Source organism: Podarcis tiliguerta (genome assembly GCF_965153285.1).
Source record: "Podarcis tiliguerta genome assembly, chromosome: 13".
NCBI lineage: Eukaryota > Metazoa > Chordata > Lepidosauria > Squamata > Lacertidae > Podarcis > Podarcis tiliguerta.
In genome coordinates, this window is record NC_139546.1 from 16730812 (window position 1) to 16757323 (window position 26512).

Sequence of the window (26512 nt, forward strand, 5' to 3'; positions counted from 1 at the left end):
AGCACCAGATTTGTTCCACTGGTGCATTTGCAGTGCGCCAGTCTTCCTTCTGCCTCATCCTGCGTCTTGGTAAGCAACAGTGAACCCACCTGCTGGCAAATTTCTTCCGATGATCATTAGGGCAGCTGAGACTGGAATGCAGGGCCCAAGTCCAGGGTCCCCCTTAGTGATCACCCGGAACATGGCAAAAGCTGTGGCTTGCAGCAAACAGGTCTGTGGCTTGCAGCCCGCCGGGGCTGGTCGCTATATCGCCTTCTTTCTCTCTTCCTTTTAATTTCATAAAATGTTTTATAGTTGGGGGACAGCCAGCTTGGCACATACACGTTTACAGATGCTCAGTTTATTATTTTTACTTTCAAAACATATCATCCTCTTTTCTTTTCTTTTTTTCTGGCGGAAAATGTCCATGCTTATACTCTAGTGAACACATCTAGCCTGTAGCAATAATGGTGCTGTGATTGAAAATGAGTTATAAAATGTGAAACTACACATGCTGAGGGTATTTTTCCCCTTCTTTAATCAGAGTTGGCAAGCTGGGTTCTCTCTCTTTCTCTCTGTTCCTTGGAGGCAGGGGAGAAGAGAAATTTTAATTGTGTCCTTCCCAGCTGAAGCGACAGAGATAATACATATTGCTCAATCCCTCCATGTAAGTCCATTAGATTCAGGGTCCAAAATTACCAAGTTTCACCTCCGAATGTGATGTAGGAAGCATTGCCCTCAATCTGATTTGGCTTTGCTTGAATGTAATAAGATTGATTGATTGATTGATTGATTGATTATTTATTTATTCAATTTACATAGACAAATCTGACTGGCTGCAGTACGCCATCACTCTTCCCGAGAAAGGTGAAGCTCCCTTCTCCTTATTAAGGGGAAACTGCCACTTTAAAAGAGGCCCTGCGCAACACAGTCTCTCCTCCTCTCTTGGCAAAGGGAAACTGGTTGATTTCATGGCAAGCAGCTAGCCATTGCTGCTAACCCCGAAATCCCATGTCTCTCAATGAAACAGGAATCCTGCAAAATTTCAGCATAGTCCTGGTATGACTGGTAGGCACCAGTTCGTAACTGCAGTATTACCCCCTAATAGTATCATACGTGGGGTCTACGAGAAAAGAGGCATCCCTAGTAAATTTGTGGCTGAGGTGACTTTTTTGCTGAGCGTTTTTGGCTCAGAAGCCCTGCTCTTAGGCCCTGCTCTTAGAGCCAGTACCCAGTTCACTCTTGAGTATGGAGGACTGACGAATAAACCTCATACTCCGTAGGCTCCCCACTTCTGAAAATGATGTGCCTAGTACAGCGCTGCAAACCCATCCCTGCATCTCAGCTGTTGAAAAGGAGAAGGGGTTGTCAGCTGGTTATTTATTTATTTATTTATTTATTTGGGTAAAGTTTTAAATTTCATTTCATTTGATAACGTATATAAAACAGAGAGAACAAACAAAAATTAGAAGGTGAGAAACAAAATAATAAAATAGGTACGTAGAATGAGTAGTTGCACATGAGTTAACAAAGTCCAAGTATAGACTATTAACATTATCAGATCATCAAGTCTAGCTCCAGGCTTGTGATGGGTATAATCAGTTTTAATGCCGGCCATTCGACACAGTCAAAAGCCTTAAAAAATCCAATATACCAGCTTTCAATTTATTTCTTATTATATCTATTTTATTCAGCACTCTTCCTATTAAGCTAGACACCTGTGTCTTCCTGCTACAAAGCCACATTGGTTTTTATTTATATATTTATACGTAAAATTATTCATCCTTTTTGACATTATTGTGGCTAATATTTTAGCATCTTGATTTATTAGGGAAATCGGCCTATATGATCCTGGGTCCTTCAAATCTTTTCCTGGTTTTGGAATTAAGATAATTATTGATGGTTCCCACAATGGAGGGATCCTCTCACCCTCTATTACTGAATTATATAATGCTTTTAATTTAGGATCCAATATTTTTAAAAATACCTTCTAATATTCCGTTCCCAATTCATCTGCTCCTGGGGCTTCTCCCCCTTTTAATTTCCCTATAGTTTCATTTCTTTCTTTTCCTGAAATTGGCTGTTCCATAGCCTCTCTATCCCTGCTTTCTAGCTTTATCTTCCAGTGTGTCTCGATATATTCTTTCATCTTCCCCATAAAATATGTTACCTGCCGAATATAACTCCTGGTAAAACTCCTTAAATACTCTCAACTTATCTTTAATCAGATTGTGAATATTACCCGTTTTATCTTTTATTAGGCTAATTGAATTCTTTACTTTTTTTTACGGTACAGCTCTCGCCAGCAATTTGGAATTTTTATTACCATGTTCAAAAAATTATCTTTTCAAGCATATCAAATCCCTCCGAACTTTTTCCATATCTTTATTTTCTAACTCCTTCCTTTTTGCCTGTGATTGTGCATAACGTCTTTTATGCTTATCATGAATATATTGATTTTACAATGTCCTAATTTCTTCCTCTAACTTTTTCATCTCATTTGTCCCCCCCCCCCCCGCACCCTTCAGTTTACTGGATTTCCTTATGCCAATTCCCCTCATCATCGCTTTCATTGCACCCCATATGATTCCTTGAGTGCTTTGGCCCTTCTCATTAATCTTCCATATGTCTAATAATTCTTTCCCTATCTTATTTAGTACTGTGTCCAGTTCTGGGCACCACAGTTCAAGAAGGACACTGACAAACTGGAACGTGTCCAGAGGAGGGCAACCAAAATGGTCAAAGGCCTGGAAACGATGCCTAATGAGGAACGGCTAAGGGAGCTGGGCATGTTTAGCCTGGAGAAGAGGAGGTTAAGGGGTGATATGATAGCCATGTTCAAATATATAAAAGGATGTCACATAGAGGAGGGAGAAAGGTTGTTTTCTGCTGCTCCAGAGAAGCGGACACGGAGCAATGGATCCAAACTACAAGAAAGAAGATTCCACCTAAACATTAGGAAGAACTTCCTGACAGTAAGAGCTGTTTGACAGTGGAATTTGCTGCCAAGGAGTGTGGTGGAGTCTCCTTCTTTGGAGGTCTTTAAGCAGAGGCTTGACAACCATATGTCAGGAGTGCTCTGATGGTGTTTCCTGCTTGGCAGGGGGTTGGACTCGATGGCCCTTGTGGTCTCTTCCAACTCTATGATTCTATGATTCTATTATATGATTTACTGTTTGACTATCATTGAAGATCCTCGTATCTAACTGGGACTGGTGATTCAGACGCTTCATGCCATGTGAGTCAGGGGCAGGGGAGTCTCTGGGAAGCCCCCTTTTCTCCACCAAGCAGCATGGAAGTGGAGCCTGTTGGCCTGGGAGAAAGAGCTCATTCTGTTCCTCCATGAGCTGTTCTCGGGGTTTCTGTGCTGCATTTTGCGGAAGGGGAGCCCTAATTCATCCGGCTGCTGCACTGCAACCCATCAAACTGAGTGTGTGTGAGGCGTCTTTGCGTGTGAGTGTGCATGCATGAGAGAACAGTACATGTGCGCATACATGTGTGGCGTTCTCACATCCATGCCACACTCTTGTATCGCTTTAAGAGTCACGATACCCCTCTTCAAAGTGTCCCAAACGCCTGTCACAGAGAAGAGGGGCAAAGACGTGCTCTGCTACTGCTTCAAAGGAAAGGACTAGATCTAAGAGGGTTAAATGCCAGGAGTAGTAGATTTCAGCTGAAGATTCAAGATTGCTTCTTGACGGCAAGAGCAGGTCAGTCACATCCACACCATGTGTTTAAAGCACTCTTGTGAGATTCGAAGCGTCATGGTTTCCCCCAAAGAATCATGGGACCTGTAATAAAAATTATAATAATAAATTTTATTTGTACCACGCCCTCCCCAGCCAAGACCGGGCTCAGGGCAGCTAACAACCAATAATAAAAACAAGTTGATTAAAATACATCTTAAAAAACAAGATTAAATAAAACATTAAAATGCAGCCTCTTCACAGGAGGAGAAAGGAAAAAAGAAAGAGGGGGAGGGAATCAAATTGGCTCTAAGCCAAAGGCCAGGCGGAACAACTCTGTCTTACAGGCCCTGCAGAAAGAAATCAGATCCTGCAGGGCCCTGGTCTCATTAGACAGAGCGTTCCACCAGGCCGGAGCCAGTGTTGAAAAGGCCCTGGCTCTGGTTGAGGCTAATCTAACTTCCTTAGGGCCCGGGACCTCTCGGGTGTTGCTATTTATGGACCTTAAGGCCCTCTGTGGGGCACACCGGGAGCTTTAAGGGTCTCCTTAACCACTCAGATATTTCAAAGGCTGTCACATGGAAGATGGAGCGAGCTTGTTTTCTCCTCCTCTGGAGGGCAGGACTCGAACCCATGGCTTCAAGTCGCAAGGAAGGAGATTCCGACTCGACACCAGGGAAAAACTTTCTGGCAGTAAGAGCTGTTCCAACAGGGAAGTTGGGGACTCTCCTTCCTTGGAGGTTTTTAAGCAGAGGTTGGGTGGCCATCTGTCATGGGTACTTTATCTGAGCTTCCTGCATTGGTCCCAATGACCCTTGGGGTCGCTTCCAACTCTATGAACTCTATGATTCTATTAACCCCTCAGCTCCCAGTCAGATGCCTCTAAAGGAGGGTTAAAGATAAATAAATCCACAGAGAATAAGTCCACCAGTGGCTGGTACCCCAGATGGATGGATATGTTCCACTGTCGAAGAGGGGGCCAGTTTTGGGGAGACGCAGGTGGGGAGGGTGTTGCTGCCCTCAGGTGCTACTTGCAGGCTTCTTTTAGGGATCTGGTCGGGCACTGGGAGAACAGGATGCTGAGCTAAACGGGGTTTCGCCCTGATCCCTGTCAGCTTCTCCCTCCTTGCCACCCTTTCCCTTGGCGTCAGCACAAAGCAGGTTTGCTTCGCCCAACTCCCTGGTGCATATTTTTAGCTGGATTTGTTATTCAGGAAGCCGGTGGCTAATTAGGGCAGTCAGGTGTGAGGCAGACAGTCCCCTCTCCCGCCTCCTTCCCTGTGTCATCCCAATGCCCCCTCATCTCAGTCTCCCTGGTTATGACAGGTGCTTTGATTTACCAACTCCCCCACCCTGCCCACAGTCCAGACCTGCAGCCACCTTCTTTTCCACCCCCTCACCTTCAGAGCCCTAAATGTCCTCCCGGTTGAATGCAATTGTCATTGATTGCAATCTTGTTCCTGAGCTCCGGGAAATCAGCTGATGTCGGTAGCGGGCAGGGCGGGGAGGGGGGAGACCGAGGAGAGAGACGGGCAGCGCTGTGTGGATGTCTCCACTTTGGGGTGTGTGGAGAAGGGAGAGGCTTACCCACAAGCCAAAGGAACTGGAGTGCTAAAGACAGCTCAGGCCTGTGAATTGTGGAAATAATTTCGGCCTAACAGAAATCAGTGGTGCCACTATTTCGACACACACAGCTGAGCCGAAACATGCCCCCCCACCCTGCCCCCCGCTGCCCGGTTTCCCACTTGCCTTCCTTCCCGATGTGGCGGCCAGCGCCCTTGCTCCGAACTGGCTATGCTTGTCCTCGGTGCCAAATCTGATAGGACTGTTTGGCATGAGGGATGTCATCACATCCCTAAGATGCTCTCTCATTGGCTGGGGTCACATTTTTAGGAAGAAGCAGCTCAGTGGAAGGCCAAAAAAAGAATAAAAAAGTAGCACAAGCAGCTGCCCAGAAAGGCAATAAATACTACTACATACAGTGGTACCTCGGGTTAAGTACTTAATTCGTTCCGGAGGTCTGTACTTAACCTGAAACTGTTCTTAACCTGAAGCACCACTTTAGCTAATGGGGCCTCCTGCTGCTGCCGCGCTGCCGGAGCCTGATTTCTGTTCTTATCCTGAAGCAAAGTTCTTAACCTGAAGTACTGTTTCTGGGTTAGCGGAGTGTGTAACCTGAAGCGTATGTAACCTGAAGCGTATGTAACCCGAGGTACCACTGTACATAAAAACGCATACCCACACAGATTTTGAAACACTTTTGAAGAACATTTCCCCCTCCTTTTTTTCCATGCAATATCTCTATCTCTATCATCTCTATCCAGTGTTGTTGTTTTTCTGGAAAAAAGGTTGGAGAACTCACCATGAATTTTGTTTGTTTGTTTGTTTGTTTGTTGCGGACCCAGTCACAGTGCCAACCCCCCACCCCCACCCCTGGGCAATGGCTAAATGTAAGATGTGATTGATAAACTCAAGCAGACAATGATCTGGATTAGAAATGGCCACAGCTTTATTGATTACAGAGAAAGGTGGATTTTTTTGACTCAGGCATTGGGTGTATATCCGTCCCAACCCTCCTCCCCCATCCCAACAAAAACAATAATTATTTCATTTTTAAAAGGTAAGGGAATTCAGTCCCCCTGAGTTCCTTCTCAAAAAAACCCCTATCTATATCTGTATCTATGTTGTTGTTTGGTCATTTAGTCGTGTCCGACTCTTCGTGACCCCATGGACCAGAGCACGCCAGGCACTTCTGTCTTCCACTGCCTCCCGCAGTTTGGTCAAACTCATGCTGGTAGCTTCAAGAACACTGTCCAACCATCTCGTCCTCTGTCGTCCCCTTCTCCTTGTGCCCTCCATCTTTCCCAACACCAGGGTCTTTTCCAGGGAGTCTTCTCTTCTCATGAGGTATTGGAGCCTCAGCTTCAGGATCTGTCCTTCCAGTGAGCACTCGGGGCTGATTTCCTTAAGAATGAAGAGGTTTGATCTCCATGGGACTCTCAAGAGTCTTCCAGCACCATAATTCAAAAGCATCAATTCTTCGGCTATCAGCCTTCTTCATGGTCCAGCTCTCACTTCCATACATCACTAATCTGTATCTGTAGCCATAGCTATTCACTGATGAATATTTGATACAGCCCTAGCTGTTAACTCAGGATTTGCCTTAGGCTTATAAACAGCCATTCACTTTGTTGCCAATGACAAGAATAGTCTCCAAGTGACCCGTCAAGGAATCATTTCCAAACAAGGAAAGGATGACTAACATAGCACCTGTTCTGGAGCTGTGGGGAGAACAATATGCGGGTCCCACAATTCATCCCTGGCATCTCCAGGTAGGACGTGGAAATACTCAATGGTCTGACTCTGTATCAGGCAGCATCCAGAGCTCCTTCTCAAAGTGCATTTCCATGTGCCAGAGTGATCAAGCTTCTGCTTGAAGATCCCCAGCTAGGTCCCATTGTTGACCTGTGTCAAATCCACTCTTCGAAGAATCCTGGGGACTGCAGCTTATTAAGGGTGCTGAGAGTTGCTAGGAGGACCCCCGCCCTCACAGAGCTACAGTTCCCAGCACCCTATAGTTCCCACGATTCTTTGGGGGAAGCCATGACGCTTCAAGTATCGCAAGAGTGCTCCAGACACATGGTGTGGATGTGACTGATCTGCTCTTGCCGTCAAGAAGCTCTCCTTAATCTTCAGCTGAAATCGACCCTCCTGGCATTTAAGCCTGTTAGATCTAGTCCTTTCCTTTGAAGCAGTAGAGAGCAAGTCTTTGCCTCTCTTCTATGTGACAGGCCTTTGGGGCATTTTGAAGAGTGATATCATGTGATATCAGTCTTCTCCTTCATCGTGTTGAATTTAAAGGAGGCGATATGAGAAATGACTGTTAGCTATTTAGGACTGTATTCAGTGCTAGACCCATTGAAACTAATGAACATGATCTAGCAGGGCATATATTGTACAAGTGCCTGCTGAGAAACTCTCTTGAGTAGTTTTTTAGGGGCGATAGAAGCTCCTCTTTGGGTTTGCTCCATGTTTTTGTGGCACCATTCCACCCTTCCTCCAAGGAGCTCAGCACAACATATTATATATATTTATAATATTACATATTATATATATTTAAGTTATTTATCAAATTTACACACACACATCTTTTCTCCTAGGACCTCAAGGTTCTCCCCCTCCCCATTTCATCCTCACAACAACCCTGTGAGGTAGGTAGCTTAGACTGGGAGACAGTGACTGGCCCATTGAGTTTATTGGCTGAGTGGAGATTTGATCCTTTATATCCCAGGTCCTCCCAGTCCAGCACTCTAAACCAGGGTTTCTGTGCTGGTCCCATGGGTCAAATGAGAGGCGAGGTCCGAGTCCAGTCCGAGGTCGAAGGTGTGATATGGAGGCAGTCTGTAAAAGCTGGAGCTGGGTGCAGGGCAGGGAGTCAGGTGAGGTCAGGAACACAGGACAGGGTTCAGGTAGGAACTGGCAACCTACAAAGTTGCTCCCACAACCTGGGACTGGGGCTGACTGGCTTTTATTTGCCCTGAGGCATAGGGCAGCCCCAATCCCCTGGCCTGGAGGTGAGCACTCCTCCTGCAGGAACTTAGTTCCCTCCGCCTCTCTGCCCTGAGCCTCTGCAGCCCAGGAGAGGCTGGAGGGTTACTGGACCCAGAGGCAACCTCCACTTCCTCTGACGGGGCTGAGAGTGGAGCACCTGCAAGCAATGGGTCCTCCCTCACCTCAGGAGCCAGAGCAGACTCAGCTTGAGCCTACACCTGAGGATCCAGCACAGGTGAGGACCCTTCAGTCTCATGCCCCAGCTCCGGCTCAGCTGGTTCTGGAGGCAGGGAATCCTGTGCAGGCTGAGATTCCTCAGTTTCAGCATCTGAGTCCGAATCCCAGGCCATCACAGTTTCCCAAACTTGGGTTTCTGGCTGGTTTTGGACTACAACTCCCATCATCCCTAGCTAGCAGGACCAGTGGTCAGGGATGATGGGAATTGTAGTCCCAAAACAGCTGTCGACCCAGGTTTGGGAAACTTTGCTCTAAACACTACACTACGCTTCCTCCCCACCTCCCATTTTATCCTCACGATGGACCTCTGAAGGGGATTCGGCAGGGAGGGTTCAACTGGCCCAGGTCGCCTAGCAAGCTTTGTGAGAGGGCGAGTTTCGAACCTTTGTCTCCCTGGCTCTAACCACTGCACCAGGGACACAGAACCTTTTTGGCCCAAGGGCCGCATTCCTTCTACGCAGCCTTTCGGGGGCCAGAAGCGAAAATAGGCATAGCAACAATTTACCCCCACACCACTCCCTCTTCACCATCCATGCAAACATTATCAGAGTTCAAGGATGGGCAAAACATTCAAGGTTGGGAGGCCTGTGGTCTACAGAAAAGGGGTACGGCATGGGGAGGAGTGTGTCCTTCCTGGGGAAGAGGGAGCAGGCTTCTTTTCTCCTCCTCTCGAGGGTAGGACTCGAACCAGTAGCTTCAAGAAAGGAGATTCCGACTAACCATCAGGAAAAACATCAGAGGAAGCTGACAGCTAGGGACATCCCTCTGGACTGGCATGTGGCAAACTGAGTACTTCAACAAATAATACACAGGGTGGTGATATAATAGCAAAAATGTTGTGTGACTTTTGTTAAATAGTTTATTTTATTTCCATTTTTCATTTTTAAACAATATTCTAATACATTCACATCATTTTCAATTTTTACACTCCTGGGATTACTTAGATTACTCCCCCCGGCCCGGTTTCCAATTTTCCCCTATATTTTTTGCATCTAATTACATTTTTCTATTCCATTTTATTTCCTTTTTTTACCTCAACTCATATTACGTTAGAAGTGTTACAATAATCCTGCTAACGTTTTCAAGTGTACACAGTGGTCTTTAAGATATTCTATAAACTTTTTCCACTCTTCTTGACTGAATTCCATATCATCTTGGTGCCTGACCCTCAGGGTCATCATTGCCATTTTTGGCATAGTCCATCACCTTGGTTAGCCACTCTTTTTTGGTCGGGACTTTCTCTTTGGTCGGGACTTTCTCTGTTAAGAACAGTTTCAGGGTAAGAACGAACCTCCAGAACGAATTAAGTACGTAACCAGAGGTACCACTGTATTGGTATATTGCAATGTTTAAAGGTAAAGGTAAAGGTACCCCTGCCCGTACGGGCCAGTCTTGACAGACTCTAGGGTTGTGCGCTCATCTCACTCTAGAGGCCGGGGGCCAGCGCTGTCCGCAGACACTTCCGGGTCACGTGGCCAGCGTGACAAGCTGCATCTGGCGAGCCAGCGCAGCACACGGAACGCTGTTTACCTTCCCGCTAGTAAGCGGTCCCTATTTATCTACTTGCACCCGAGGGTGCTTTCGAACTGCTAGGTTAGCAGGCGCTGGGACCGAGCGACGGGAGCGCACCCCGCCACGGGGATTTGAACCGCCGACCTTTCGATCAGCAAGTCCTAGGCGCTGAGGTTTTACCCACAGTGCCACCCGCGTCCCATTGCAATGTTTAGCTGGTGATATATTGGAAACCAGATATTGCCTTGCCCTGGATAGCGTACGTTGGCCAAACGTGCTAGGAGGAAGGCACGCTTGGCAAATCCACACCGTGATCAACTCCTGCCCGGAAATCAATGTCCCCACTGTGGAAGGAAGTATGGATCCAGAATTGGCCTCCACAGTCACTTGCGGACTCATTGTTAAAACCGTGTTTATGGAAGACAATCTTACTCAGCTACAAGTGATCGCCAAAGAAGAAGAAGAAGAATGTTGGCCAAACTCATCCTGTGACTGAAAAGACTCTACAGCAAAGAAATGACAGGAATAAAGTAACTGATGGCTTCTGAACCACAGGCGTTTGGTGGTGGAAACAGCACCTGTGGCATTCCCACCTGCTAATAGGGTTGCTAAAAAGCACAACGGCCCTTGCCAGGAAATGAAAAAATGGGCCCGCAAGCCTAATTTCTGGTGGGGTGTCCAGAGAGACAATCCCACTGGAGAAACTTCCTGTGGTTCTCCAATCCCTTAACACAGGTGAGCCCTGAACACCCCTCACCCCACCATAAAGAATGTCTGGTATCAGAGGAGGGGGAGGCCAGGAACCTGAGCTATTTGGTAGAGGGGCAACGAGAGGATGCCAAGACTCCCGGCCTTACCAGGCGGTGCGTTGTTTCCTGCGTGAATATTTCATACCCTTTTACCAGCTCGATCCCATTTGCAGCTGCATCAATATTAATGAAGCCTTCCCCCCCCCTCCTTCCTCGCCCCCCCCTTGCCCCCGCTCCGGCCTCCACTCACCAGCCCTCCGGCCTGCTTTGCCAACTCACTTGTTCTGGGGCAAGCGAGGGCTTTGCTGGCCGTTGTTCAGGCCAAATCCCAAAGGGGCCTGAGGCTAAGAGAAAGAAAGGCAGAGCGAGAGAGCACTGGCGGCGGCCGGGGGGGGGGAGCATGACAGGGCACGGATGGGCCCAAAGCAAAAAAAAAAAAAGGATAGTTGGAGAAGAAGCAGAGGCGGCAGAGAGGAATGAATCAGTGAGAAGCACCGCCTTGATTTAGACAAGGCCTGAGAGATGTGCATCGATGCCCTAAGCTGGGGCGGTGAGGGTTTTTTTAAGGGGGGGTTGTGTGTGCAAGATCACTTCCAAGAGCGTGCAGGACTCCAAACACCGATAGCAGGAAGACTGTCCACCGGCACTGTCTCTTCAATATTTTCCCCGTCTCCTTCAGGGAGATGCCTCATGCCAGCAACCCAAACGCCCAAACGGAAGAACAGCCCTCCACAGCCAAGAGCCAGGGTGGCACACAGTTGAAATCCTGGCCTGTCGTAACCGGGGTTGCCGGTTCCAGGCCTGCAATGGGCATGGTTCCTGAGGATGGCTCTAGGCCCGTGGGTCCCAATTAGCTAAGTACAGTGGTACCTCGGGTTAAGAACTTAATTCGTTCTGGAGGTCCGTTCTTAACCTGAAACTGTTTTGAACCTGAGGTACCACTTTAGCTAATGGGGCCTCCTGCTGCCGCCATGCCACTGCACAATTTCTGTTCTCATCCTGAGGTATTGTTTCTGGGTTAGCGGAGTCTGTAACCTGAAGCGTATGTAACCTGAAGCGTATGTAACCTGAAGTGTATGTAACCCAAGGTACCACTGTATTGTGGACCCCCTGTTTTTCAAAACCCAAGCCATGGACCCCACTACTTTTGAAAATTTTGAAATCTCTATGGTAGTTTTTGTTATGTGAATGGGGCCACAGGCGTCCGTCCGCCCCCACCCCCGGCGGACCACCAATTGGGAACTGCTGCTCTAAATGCCAAACAGATGTACCATCTTTGCCAAAACGTGCTGGCGGACATCGAGGGAAACATTCCGTGGCAAATCGTCCATGGGGACTTAATTCCACATGCGCACCTCAGGACTGAGAGATGAATCAGCCCAATGTTGCGCCAGGGTGGGGAACCTCAGGACCAGAAGCCTAATGTGGCCCCTGACGTCTATGTAGGCAAAATTGCACCACCAATATGCAAGAGGGGAGATATCGGCAAGTCTGGAGAAAACCCAGTGTTTTCAGAAATATGAAACAAACCACGACAAATCTTCGGAGAAAATGCCAAGAGGGAAAACCCACAACAATATGGAAATGGGGTTGGAATGGAGTATCCTGATCAGGAGCAATTCACGCTGCAGCATGTTTTTTGCAGGTCATGCTCAGAGCAAGCTGAATGCCGAGGAGACAGGCCAGAATCCTACTGTCCCTGACATGTAATTTTCTATATGGATGCAATATTTAGACTGAATGCATAAGTGGGTTTTAGATAACCAGCCTCAGCAGGAAAGTTAGGCTCCAAGGAGCACTGTCAACAAGATTCTGGCTCGTGAGGAATATTAAAGACTAGATTTCCCCTGAAGCATTGCTGGGGTGGGGACTTGGATGAGTGTGTCCTCTTCTCTGTATGAAAATATTCTCTCCCCTCCCTCCCCACCAAAAAGCCCTGGATTTTGGGGAGAAGGGTCTTTGCCTAGTCTTCTCTCTGAGATGTTCGCTGGAAGCTGTCTTTTCTAGTGTGTTGTAATAGAACCCAGACGATGGTGTAGGAGGAAACTCATAAATTGATGATGACGATGATACAATTTGCCACCTCAGTGAAAAGTAGGCCTAAGGGGCCACTGATCAGAGGAGGCCTTTTCCTTCTCACCATGTTGCTGCGCTCTTCCTTCTTGGGAAAGAACAGCCACCCTGGGGACAAGGTCTCAAATATCTGCAGAGTTTCTGAACATATGTGTGTATATATATGCACTCCATCAAACACAGCAGCTGATCCTTGAGAATTCAGCGCTAATTATGCAATGACTCACTAGGCCCTCCGTACTCATAGAGCCAGTGTGTGTGTCTGTGTGTTTAATACACTCACAAGCATGTACACGCACAAACATATATTTCTGTTCCAACCCTGGTGTGTGATACTCACAGATACTCCATGTGTTGGTCACCCACTGAGTATCTGAACAGAATCTGTGTTTGTGTGTGTTAGCATCTTCCATCCCCAAACAAGAAGGTCGCAAAGAGCAGCAGCAAATCATCTTGCCCGGGGATGTGAAATTGGCATTAGCTGTCTACCATCTTGTCAATTTCACCTGCGCTCTTTGTGGTCTTGGTACACAGATCTTTCAACTTATGAAAGATGATCTGATCCCAGCCTTCTGATTTCTCCCTCCCTCTCTCTCTCTCTCTCTCTCTCTCTCTCTCTCATTTGTTCACCGCAGCTGCTTTTAAAACGCTTTCCCCAGGTGATAATAACCTGGGATAGAAATTGACATCAGCAGAGTCCAGGATATCTGTTCAGCCCAGCAGAATTCCAAGATCCATGTTGGTATTTGAATTCCAACTACATTGGGAAATACCGTACTTTTCTGTGTATAAGATGCCCCTGTGTATAAGACGCCCCCTATTTTGGGGACTGAAAATTAAGAAAATGGGGAGAGATTGCCCAGAGTGGTTGAGCTTTTTGGGGGAGGGTGACCCAGAAAATCACTCACCTGCCTGGCTGACGCTAACACCCAATCAACACCACCCCTTGCCGCAGACACCAATAACATGCTGCAGACCATCTCTGGCTCGTGGCCTCGACCAATCCCACGTCACCCCTAGGCACTACCCATGTATAAGACGACCCCCTATTTTAAACCGAATTTTTCAGTAAAAAAAACATAGCCTTATACATGGGAAAGTACGGTATGCCTGTGTGCTGATACTCTCGCCTTTTCTGCCTCAGAGGAAATGAAATTTATTATATTTCCTCCCCAGCCCATCTTTGCAACACTGAAATTCTTTGTTCTGAGATTCTGTTTTCCATAGTGCTTTTCCTAATGCAAACGTTGGTTAGATTTTTGAAGCAACAGTCCCTCCCATATACACACGTGTTAGGGCTGTTTAAGCTTTTAAAGAAAACCAGCAATATTCCATCAGGTTTGTATCCATAAGGTTGTAACTTGTAATGTGAAATTTGGCGAAATCCAGTTGATTCCAACATTATTATGAAATATGGTGGGTTCCTTGTGTCTGTCTCTCCTGAGGATTGTGTGGCTGCACAGATTTTCCTTGACTACCTTCTTGCAGAAGGAGAATAAATGTGCCAAGCTTGTTCTTCTTGCATTGTAGGGAAGATGCTAAGTAGCCTATATGTATTTATATATGTATGTATTTCAGAGATTGGATAATCCAAGTAAACAAATGCCCATTGACAGCATGAGGAAAAGGGGCCACTTGAGGGAATGCATTGGTGATAACAGATTCATTATAGTAATGAATAATATTAATATTCTGAATAAATCGGGTATAACTCAGATTAGAGCAGTTTGAAACAAAGCCTACAACGTGCTCTGATTTGGGGCTTGCCATGTGTGGCTTATATCAGATGGGTCATGTATTATTGATACAATTAATTGGGTATATGGGGGGCGGGGTTATGTTAGTTTCCGATGTGGAATTTTGTTATATCGTTGAATGGTGCACAATTGTGCAATGCTGCAGCCAGACCATTGACTGGGCCTGGTTTTAAGGAGCACGTGACACACATACACAACAGCGCAACTTTGGACCCGGTCACAGAATCACAGAATTGTAGAGTTGGAAGGGACCCCAGGGGTCATCTAGTCCAACCCCCTGCAATACAGGAATCCTGCCCACAGCTGTCCCTGGGTAAGCTCGAAGCACCAGCCTTCAGGTTAACAACCAGATACGCTTAACCTGTTATGCCACTGAAGGTTCCATCTGAAAGCCTTTACTCTTCATTATTCAGCATGTTTACTGGATGCCTAATAACATGGTTTCTCTGGGCTGCTCACAACGATAAAATACAATATTAAAATATTGGGTTGTAGCCAAGTAGGTTTTACTCAGAGTAAGCCTATAGAAATCACTGAATGGGTCTGCTCTGAGTAGGACAAACCCATTATTTTATATTATACAGCTGTACCTCGGAAGTCAAATGCCTTGTGGGTCGAACATTTTGGCTCCTGAACACCACAAACCCAGAAGTGAGTGTTCTGGTTTGTGAACGTTCCTTGGAACCCGAACGTCCGATGCAGCTTCCGCGGGTTCTGATTGGAGCTTCCTGCAGCCAATCGGAAGCTGCACCTTGGTTTCCTAATGTTTTGGAAGTCGAACAGACTTCCAGAACGGATTCCCTTCGGCTGCCGAGGTACGACTGTATATCATGCCTCTCAGCCACCATATTGACTGATGCTGCCAGATTCCAGCAAGGCAGCCTCCTCTGTGCTGGGATTTCCTTCTCCCCCAGATACTTTTACTGACCACGTTGTTTTCTTCTTCATCTTCTCCCATCTCACAGGAAAAAGCGGATTTGGGGGAGCTGAATTTCTCTCTCTGTTACTTGCCCACCGCTGGGCGCCTCACGGTCACCATCATCAAGGCCACCAACCTCAAAGCCATGGATCTGACTGGATTTTCTGGTGAGCCAGCGGGGCAGTCGTGGGGGAAGAAGGGCTATAGCAGGGCCGGCCCTATCATTAGGGCGAGTGAGGTGGGTGTCACAGGCGGCAGGTGCTGGCAGGGGCAGCAGGGGCGAGGTGTTGGGGGACATCGCTGTCTCCCTGTGTGTCACGGAGTCAGCTTCTATTTATGGAAGTGTGAGTAACACACGCCATCTTTTTCTTCGCTTTAGGCGGCAAAATGTGTTGATCAGTCCCATGTGTTGGCTGGTATGTTGGCCAATCCAATGTGTGGTTGGAGGCTTGAATACGTTCGGATTGAATCAAGCAGTGGAGCCCCACATTGGGGACGCGGGTGGCGCTGTGGGTAAAAGCCTCAGCGCCTAGGGCTTGCTGATTGAAAGGTCAGCGGTTCGAATCCCCGTGGCAGGGTGCGCTCCCGCTGTTCGGTCCCAGCACCTGCCAACCTAGCAGTTCGAAAGCACCCCTGGGTGCAAGTAGATAAATAGGGACCGCTTACTAGCGGGAAGGTAAACGGCGTTTCCGTGTGCGGCTCTGGATCGCCAGAGCAGCGATGTCACGCTGGCCACGTGACCCGGAAGTGTCTTCGGACAGCGCTGGCCCCCCGGCCTCTTTGAGTGAGATGGGCGCACAACCCTAGAGTCTGTCAAGACTGGCCCGTACGGGCAGGGGTACCTTTACCTTTACAAAAAGGGACCCCAGAGAGGGAAAGGGCTTGGAGGCAGGAGAAAAATATGGGCAAGTAAGATGAGGAGAGAAAAAATACAGTAATGCTGGAAAGGTGGAAAGGAGGTTGTGGTGTTGAAATACATTTGGCAGCTAGGATAGAGAGGCACCAATCGTGTTTTGGGATCCGGTAATCAGTCTGTGGCTTATTTGCAGTAAGTTGACCAGGGTGGTTTAACAGCAGCAGAAACAACACAGCTCTTTCCCCCCACAAATGAAACTGCCGAAATTAAGAAAATGGCAGCGGGTGGGGGGACCAGGAGCGATTTTTGTGTGCGAAAGGATGTGTGAGCTCAGGGACGAACAGCATGTGATGTTAAATGAAATGAAATAATGTCTTTGCATTTTATGGTCACATTAAAAAAAAGGCAAATTGCAGCCATGGGGCGGGGTGTTGATGCTTAAGAGATTGCAGCAGGAGGAGACAGGAAGTTCAACCGTTTCCTTCCTTGTTGTGCTGCTGAAGTAAATCTTCCCTCCAAAGCTTCCTTTTGTAATCCGCCTAATGGTGCCTGCTATAATGCAATAATTATTCACCACCACTCCAGCAGCTGCTATTTGCATTACAAAAAACCATTCACGTGAAATGCAAGGATATGTTTAATGCCATGTCTAGCTGGGCCTATCCCTTCCAGGGCTGAAAACAACCTCCTGGACTGAGCATGTGCTCAGAGGCACCCTGTTTCTTATTTCTGTGTATGTGTGTCCACCCATCTGAGGCACTGTTTTGCACCTGGACCTGATTGGTAGACTTTGGAGCTCCTGGAAAAAATAGGTCACACCAGCCTGATAGCTGCCCTCCCCTTGGCTAGGTTTTAGCAGGGTGACACATGGTGGGTGGGGTGGGTGGAACTGTGTCTACTGTAAAGGTGGGATAAGGCAGGATTCGAGGCTTATTAATAGGAAGAAGGCAGGACACAAAAGGTGGCTGTATGGTTGGTGAGAAGCAAATGGATGCTACCAAGAACACGATTGCATCTCTATGGTAGTTGCTGCAAGCAGCCTTTGTGTGGTTGTCATGGAGGGGTGGACTTTGAGAGTCATAAAATGTGAAATTGGCTCTGGCAGGCTGGGGCTGGGCCTCAGTGCTTGGGGAGAGGTGTAGACCTGAAATATTCTGGGGGCAAGTAGGTTTTCACAGCCTGCAGCATTAATATTAATAATAATAATAATAATACCCTGCCCATCTGGTTGGGTTTCCATTCTGGGTGGCTCCCAACAGAATATTAAAAACACAATAAAACATCAAGCATTAAAAACTTCCCTAAACAGGGCTGCCTTCAGATGTCTTCTGAAAGTCAGATTGTTGTTTATTTCCTTGACATCTGGTGGGAGGGCGTTCCACAGGGTGGGAGCCACTACCGAGAAGGCCCTCTGCCTGGTTCCCTGTAACCTCACTTCTTGCAGGGAGGGAACCGCCAGAAGGCCCTCCGGAACTGGACCTTAGTGTCCGGGCTGAACAACGGGGGTGGAGACGCTCCTTCAGGTGTACTGAAGTCCCCCTTCTCTCTCCCGGAAAACACAGTTGTATGGAGTTGGACGAGGTTGTACCCACTGACCCTCACCCAAGTGTCACATCCCATCTCGGGCATCTTTGGAGCAAAAACAATTGGCAGGCGCTGTTCCCCAATCTCTAGAGGTCATCTCTGGTGGGACTGGGGAGCACTTCCTGGAACTGCCCAGCAACCGCAAAGGCCAAGCATATCTTAGGACTGGAGCCTCTGTCAAGATGGCAGGGTGGGGAGAACGGTGGCAAGTAGGCAGCATGGGCCGGGCCTGGGCTGCTTCCCCCATAATTCCACCAGCCTCCTCTCTCCAGATCCTTATGTCAAGGCATCCCTCATGTGTGAAGGAAGGCGGCTGAAGAAGCGCAAGACGTCCATCAAGAAGAACACCCTCAACCCCAGTTACAACGAGGCCCTCGTCTTTGACATCCCCCAAGACAGCATGGAGCATGTCAGCATCACCCTGGCGGTCATGGATTATGACTGGTGAGGCACAACGCACACAGGTGTGCACTCTGCCCCAAGTCCCTCTTTTCTCCATTCAGCAGATGAGTCTCTTCTGGGCAGCGGTGATTCCCACTGTGTTTCTTTGCTCTCCTGCCAAAATAAGGCAACTCTGGGATTCTTAGCTCTGACCAAAGGGATGTGTGGGGTCTTAAGGGCTCTGGCAAAGGGGACACTAGGAACCAGGACCACACGTGGAGGAGGAGGAGGAGGAGTTTGGATTTGATATCCAGCTTTATCACTCCCCTTCAGGAGTCTCAAAGCGGCTAACATTCTCCTTTCTCTTCCTCCCCCACAACACTCTGTGAGGTGAGTGGGGCTGAGAGACTTCAGAGAAGTGTGACTGGCCCAAGGTCACCCAGCAGCTGCATGTGGAGGAGCGGAGACGCGAACCCGGTTCACCAGATTATGAGAATACCGCTCTTAACCACTACACCACACTGGAGGCAGAGACCCAGTTTTCCTAGGCCAGGGAATGGCATGATGTGCGGTGCAAGAGGCAGCAAGGGAAGACGTCTGGCTTCTCAGGAAAAGGCAGTGCAAGCTAGAGGAAGAGCTGAGATTTCTGCTTCTTCCGAAAGGGGTGTGGAAAATCCAGACCAGGTTCTCCTGGGAGGAATCTGGTGTCTAGTGAATGGCAAGATGCAGGGGGTTCAAGGGAGGACCCCCACTTCTCAGGAAAGGCAGTGCAACCTACAGGAATGCTGGGATTCCTGCTTTGACTGTGCAAAAATGGGAGCTGAGTTCTCTGCAAGGCGAGTGGGGGCTTTTCAATGAGGGGAGGGGGCTGAGTGCCAGGATTTCTCACTTCTTTCGAGCGATGGGAAGCAGAGCAGAGAATGGGAGTCTGGGAGCCCGGATGCCTTGGTTCCATCCTCTTCTCCTTGACCTTGAATGGAAAATGTTAGTGTGGCAGGTTTTGTTATTTTTTAAGAGCTGCTTCAATGTTATTTCTGCACAGGAGCCTTGCAGTGCTGAATCAGAGACGAGAGTCTGGCTCGTTTGCACAAAGCAAGCTTTCCTTGTGTCGCCAGCCTGCTGCCCACAGCCACCACCATTTCTTACAGCAGAGATGGGGAACTTGCAGCTCTCATCAGCCCCAGCCAGACTGGCCAGTGGTCAGGGATGATGGGAAGTCCGGAAACATCTGGAGGAGTTCCTCATCCCCATCTTAAACTATTAATTCTTTAAGTGGGGAAGGGGCATAGCAAGTTTTTTAATGGCCTTAATAGTCTTTCTCCATCCCCGGTCCCAAGATTGCAATGCTAGTTCTACCCAGAGGAAGCCCATTGACTTAGATTCAGTTATTTTGACGGTGTGCTCTGAATAGGACCAGCCTTGGTTACAGCCCAATGTAAATAAGTTAAACTGACTTATAACACACGCGCCGCAATGCTGAAGTTGCATCGTGCCCCCTTCCCCACCCTATTCGTTGCTCATCCTCTTCTCTCCGTTGGTAGAGCATGATACTCTTCATCTCAGGGTCGTGGGTTTGAGTCCCACGTTGGGCAAAAGATCCCCCACATTGCAGGGGGTTGGACTAGATGACCCTCGTGGCCCCTTCTGCAATCCTTATGATTCTATTATTCCACAGCATTGGGCACAACGAGGTCATCGGGATGTGCAGAGTGGGCAGCGACGCAGACGCACCTGGGAGGGACCACTGGGCCGAGATGCTGGCGAACCCACGCAAACCCATCGAGCACTGGCACCAGCTAGTGGAGGTGAGTCTCGCATTGCAGCGAGAGCAGGAACTACAATTCCCATCATCCCTGCTAGCTAGGGATGATGGGAGTTGTAGTGCAAAATCAGCTGGACACCCAAGTTTGGGAAACACTGGCTTAGAGGAAGTGGGGGCGTGGCGTTGAAAAGCCAGGGATGTGATCTGCTGGGGCACAACGGGAGAGCAAGGACGCCTCGGTCCTCTCTGGGAAAAGCAGGCAAAGCAGTAGCATCCAGTGGTTAGAGGGCAAGGCTGGTGGCTTCAAAATGCCGTCAGTGGGATTTTGGATCATGGTGGGAGCTGAGAGCATCCCGTTTGCTCCTTTGAACACTTCCTCCTCTTCCCTTCTTCAGGAGAAGACTTTGAACAGCTACATCAACAAGAATCCTCCAGCGCGGGACAAACCCAGCATCGTAGTAGAAAGCGTTCAGTCGGACTAAGGCAACCACCACCAGCCCTTTGCCACCAGGGACTGTGAGTACCTATGGCAGAAGGGGGCATGGCAGCGGAGGCAGGAGAGAGAGAAATGTACCCACGAGTCATAACTTTAGTGCAATTTGGAGATGCTTCCCTGGTTACTTTTTTTTTTTAAGGGGCAAAAAAAAAACCCTACACTGAACTTTTTAAACCACTGAACTGTTTTTATTTTGATTCTATATTTTGTGGTTTTATATTTTGGTTTTGTTCTGTGAACCGCCCGGAGACCTCCGGGAATAGGGTGGTACAGTGGTACCTCGGGTTAAGTACTTAATTCATTCCAGAGATCCATACTTAACCTGAAACTGTTCTTAACCTGAAGCACCACTTTAGCTAATGGGGCCTCCCGCTGCTGTCACGTGATTTCTGTTCTCATCCTGAAGCAAAGTTCTTAACCCAAGGTACTATTTCTGGGTTAGCGGAGTCTGTAACCTGGAGTGTATGTAACCTGAAGCGTATCTAACCTGAGGTACCACTGTATATAAATTCAATAAATAATAATAATGGTGATGGTGATGATAATAATACAGTTGTACCTCTGAAATCAAACAGAATCCGTTCTGGAAGTCCGCTCAATTTCCAAAACGTTTGGAAACCAAAGCGTAGCTTCTGATTGGCTGCAGGAAGCTCCTGCAGCCAATCGGAAGCGGCGTAAGCCCCTTCTGTTATTCAGGTTCCAAAAGTAGCTTGCAAACCGGAACAGCTGTGGCATTCGGGAGCCAAAACGTTTGAGAACTAAGCTGTTTGAAAACCAAGGTACGACTGTAATAATAATAATAATAATAATAATAATAATAATAATACCTTGGTCACTCAGCTTGCTTGCGGTTCCCCCCTTTGACCACCTGAGGGAGTCAAAGCCAGGTCTTTTACAGCTCCTCTGAAGCCCCTTCCCTCCCCACTTTGAGCAGGTCAAAAGAGGCCTGTGGCCAAGGGAGGGCTATTTAATGCATTGCTCCACTTGCAATAACACTTTGCCCCACTTAGGTTTTTATTTTTATTTTTTTAAAAAAAAAACCATACACAGAGGTCTTCATTTGTCAGCTCACAAGCTGCCCATTTGATAAATGAGGTTTTCATTTTGGAATGGAAATTTGGCACCCCTGCCATAAAGCAGCAGGGCCCATCCAAGAATCGCGTTCCCTTGCTCACCGTGGGTTTTTCAAAATCACGTTGCTGTACTAACGCTTTCAATCCCTACTTTTTTGTCTATCGTAACTGGGAACATGCCTGGGTAACTTAAGAAAGCTCTAGTTTATTTACAGTAAGGAAGGCATTTGGTTTCAAGTAACCAAATACCACAATCAGGACGCGGGTGGCGCTATGGGTTAAACCACAGAGCCTAGGACTTGCCAATCAGAAGGTCAGCGGTTCGAATCCCCGCGACGGGGTGAGCTCCTGTTGCTCGGTCCCCGCTCCTGCCAACCTAGCAGTTCAAAAGCACGTCAAAGTGCAAGTAGATAAATAGGTACTGCTCTGGCGGGAAGGTAAATGGTGTTTCCGTGCACTGCTCTGGTTCGCCAGAAGCAGCTTAGTCATGCTGGCCACATGACCCGGAAGCTGTCTGCGGACAAACACCGGCTCCCTCGGCCAATAAAGCGAGATGAGCGCTGCAACCCCAGAGTCGGCTACGACTGGACCTATTGGTCGGGGTCCCTTTACCTTTACCTAAAACCCCAAGGGATCTGGTTGGATGGTCTTTTCATTTTATTATATTGTGGATTATGTTTACATGGGATTGTAGGATCCCCACCCCCTTTCTATGCCAACCACTAAGGACTAAACCCTACACAAATCCAGAGTGGAGTCCCTAAGTGGGTGGATGGCACCTTCTGGCAACTCCTGGTGTCGATCGTTTTGCTCTGCTTTCCTTTGGACCACATCAGGGAGGCCAGGGCCAGGGGGGAACTTGTCGTCTGGGCAGCCCAGGACTTCCATATACCCTGCCCAGGCTTGTGCTCCGGGGAGGTGACCTTGGGTGCTGTTAACTCAGCGGTTTGACTTGACTCCCAGAGGCACACTCCCATTTCCCTTGAGACAGACAGATGCCAACAACTCCAGCACAACCCTGGTGGATTACCTGCGCTGAGAGATGGCCAGAGGACATGCAAATATGTTGGTTCTTGTACACTTCTCAGCAGCTTTTGAAACCATCAGCCATCCTGGTCTCTGCAGCCACAGCTGGTGCTGTGATTCTCCAGCAGTTCGACCCTCAGAGGCGCATTTCACTGTCTCTTGAGACAGACAGTTGCCATCAATAATACAGTGGTACCTCTGGTTATGTACTTAATTCATTCCAGAGGTCTGTACTTAACCTGAAACTGTTCTTAACCTGAAGCACCACTTTAGCTAATGGGGCCTCCTGCTGCCGCCGCACCAGCAGCGGCATGATTTCTGTTCTCATCCTGAAGCAAAGTTCTTAAACCAAGGTAATATTTCTGGGCTAGCGGAGTCTGTGACCTGAAGCATATGTAACCTGAAGTGTATGTAACCCGAGGTGGTACCTTGGTTCTCGAATTTAATCCGTTCTGAGAGTCCGTTCGACTCGAGGAACGGTTCAAAAACCAAGGCGCGGCTTCTGACTGCCTGCAGGAGCTTCCTGCACTCAATCAGAAGCCGCGTCGGACTTTCAGCTTCCGAAAAAAATTCGCAAACCAGAACACTCACTTCCGGGTTTGCGGTGTTCGGGAGCTGATTTGTTCAGGAGCCAAGGCATTTGAGTAGCAAGGTACCACTGTTCCAACCTGTTTCTAACACACACACAACACTAAACTAAACCCCACTGAAACCGCAGTTAAAGCAGTATACAAATTCCAATAATTAGAGAAGTAATATCACTGTTCAGAGCAGGGATGGGGAGTCTCTGGCCCTCTTGCATGTTGTTGTACTCCGATGCCCATCATCCCCAGCTGGCATGGCCAGTGGATGATGGGAGTTGTAGTCCAACGGCACCTGTAGGGCCACAGGCTCCCATCCCTACCAGCCAACTCCCACTTCCATCCTATCCCAAATGCTGCTGTCTAAAAGGTACCTCCCCCTTTGTCTCTCTCCCATTATGCCCAACCTAGACTAAAATGTATGATGGTACCTTGCGGCTGCTGTCCCTTCCAGGGCCAAAACATGGTGATCTCAAACATTCTCAACACAAAACCTGACATTTTGGGAATGGGCCGGGGTGGGTGGCGTGCAGGGGGAGAAGAAGGAGCAGCAAAGAAACCAACATCAATTTCCCTTTCCTTTCTTTAGGGTTCCAGTGATGTGCGCTCAGCCTCGGAACTTTCTGGACTGTTGTTTCCTCCGCCCCCGCCCCACAGGAACTGTCAGCAAAGGGGGTGGGGACGCCTGATATGGTGGGGTGTGAGATTCTGCCCTTCTTCGATCCCCCAGGAAACCGCTGCCTGTTGCATCTTATTTATTTTTTTCCAAAGCCATAAAGGCAGCCACCAAGGAGCATTTTCCATGCGGGGCAGGAATTGTGCGTGCCAGGCGTCTAGAGCGGAAAGACATTCCCCTTTTCCCCCCTCGTCCTTTTTACATCGGGGAGGGAGGGGAGGTGGCAGCCGGTGACATGCATGTTTGGGGAGTTTTTGCTACGAAGGGTCAGGCTGGAGAGATCGGGCGCGCCACCTTTTTGTTTTCCGGCGGAGGTCCCGTACCTTTTCAACAAGTTGCATGGCAGGCAGGAATCAAACCGGTGCCCCCTTCACGAAACACACCTGTGGGCCAGGCGACTGCTCTGTTGGGAGTTTTGACAGCAGAGACTCCATGAAGGGCAAGAGGGACATTTTTTGACAGGTTCCCAGATTTAACCTTCTCCCCTCTCCCTCCCCACTCCCAAGTATGGGATTTCGCTCTCTTCCTAGCTGTGAATTTTGGACAAAGTGACTGTTTACCCTCTGCTGGGGAATGTGGATGTTTTTTTGTGGGGTGGGGTGGAGGGGATATTCTGGGCTCCCTCTCTATTCTTTGCTTTCTCTCCTCACAATAGGCCTCTTGGATGAGGTAAGAGAACAGGCAGTGGTTCCTTCTGCTGCCTCATTGGGGGGCAGAGAGGGAAAAGGTCCTCCCATTTCGCAAGAATGCACGCGGGACCCTTTGCTCCAGTCTGCATGTGGGGCAGGGGGAGATGTTGGGGCTTTCCTGCCCTCACTACTCCGCCCAGAGGGGCAACTGGCAAAGAGAGGGTTAAGGGGGGCACTGCCAGTCGTGCCCGACTGTGCCCGCCCACGCTGAAAATGGCCGCAGCATTTCTCAGCGCGCATTAGAAGGTGGCCTGTAGTCACCACAAAAGGCTCCACGATGGACAAAGTTTGGAGCCCATGTTTTGCTCCTCCTTTAAACTGGATTGGGGCCTCCCTGAACTCCCAGCGTAGTCAACTGATTCTGGACTGTTCATGTGCGTGTGTGTGTGTAAGTGTATGGGGGTAACAGTGTCTCTCTTCCCCCCTCCTTCCCCAAACTTCGTTAATTTAGTTCTTCTGTAGCTTGCATGGTTGCCTCCCGCCCGGTTTGGGTAGGCGGGCTGGTTCCCAGATTTAAGCTGGGGGAGTGCCTGTTCAGAGAACCCAGGTGTCCTAGTTTTGTCTTATAAAAGTCCTGCTCGTGTCGCTCTTTCTCCCTGCTTCTCCCCCCCCCCCCCCGGAATTTCTTCTTCTTTGGAATGTCAAAAGGTGTTCTGTTTCCCCCGCCCTTGCCCTCCTTCTATGCCCCCACCCACCCAAAACGCACGTCCATTCGTCATTTTGTCTTTGTCCGTCCTCTCGTTTATTGAGATTCTGTCCTGTTTATGGTTGGGTTGTTTTTTTGGGTTATTTATTTATTTTAATAATATAAAAAAGTGTGTGAAATGAACGTGGGGAGGGGAACAAAACAGGAAAAACAGCCCTGCTTCCTAAACCTCTGTCCCCCTTTTTTTTGGAGAAGCCATATACCTCCCCCCCAATTGCTTGGGTGCCAACCCGCCCGGCACGAGTGGGGGAGGGGAGGGGGCCGGAAGGTGTTCTCTCTCTGCAATAGGTTTGGAACTTGAAGCTGCTGCTAAAACAAAACAAAACCGTGACATCAATAAAACTGGATAAAAACACCATCTTTAAGACCAATGAGATTGAAGCAGTGGAGGGCTGAAGCTGGGTTTGTGGATTCCAAATAGTTTGAGGCTTGTCTCTCTCAGAAACATTCTCCTAAGTCCAGTGTTTCCCAAACTTCAGTCGTCAGCTGTTGATGGACTACAACTCCCATCATCCCTAGCAAGCAGAGCCAGTGGCCAGGGATGATGGGAACTGTAGTCCAAAAGCAACCCAAGAAACACTGTCCTAGTCATTTCCATATAAATCCATTCTACTGGCGAACCTGGCGACTGAACGGCACTGCAGACAACTGTGGCATCTTAAGCTTGGTGTGGGGTGGGCAGTGGCGTAGCATAGGGGGCACGGGGCAGTTGTCCAGAGAGCAAAATTGTTAGGGGGGGGGAATTTCAACACCCAGTGTTGCCTAAATAAAGGTGCGTGGTTCTCTTGCTGGGCTCCTGGAAAACAGCTTCTCCATGAGAACCAGGAAGTGATCTCTCCAGACAACAGATCACTGCAGCTGTGATCTCCTGGGTGACACGGACGCCATAAGGCAGTTGAATGTGCATGCATACTCCGCCCATTTTCCTCCCTAGCCCCCCTTCCATATGTCCCCGGGCACTGGCAGCCCACGCTACACCACTGAGTGTGGAGTGAGGATTTAGAGCCTGACACTGTAGGGATGGGGAACCAGCCCCCCTCCAGCTGTTGCTGAGATTACAACTCCCACCCATGACTAAGCAACCGGCAGGAATCTGAATACAACATCTGGAGGTCCACAGGTGCCCCATCTCTGGCTATATAGAATGATCATGTTGCAGACTCGAAATCTAGCACAGTTGCTCTGACTTTGCAATACACACTTGTCGTCTTTATTTTTA

The 26512-nt window shown here is 48.5% G+C and overlaps 1 protein-coding gene across 2 annotated transcripts in view; it reads left to right on the top strand.

The window, feature by feature from the left end:
* SYT3 (synaptotagmin 3) overlaps positions 1-25651 on the top strand; it is a 55730-nt gene extending 30079 nt beyond the window's left edge. For both annotated transcript variants that reach the window (XM_083408191.1, XM_083408192.1), the window contains exons 6-10: positions 15510-15630; positions 18176-18347; positions 19960-20089; positions 20442-20562; positions 23812-25651. In XM_083408191.1, coding sequence (XP_083264317.1) covers positions 15510-15630; positions 18176-18347; positions 19960-20089; positions 20442-20528 — 510 coding nt within the window. In that variant the 3' untranslated portion in view covers positions 20529-20562; positions 23812-25651. The remainder of the gene's footprint in view (positions 1-15509; positions 15631-18175; positions 18348-19959; positions 20090-20441; positions 20563-23811) is intronic.
* Positions 25652-26512: the final 861 nt, after the last annotated feature.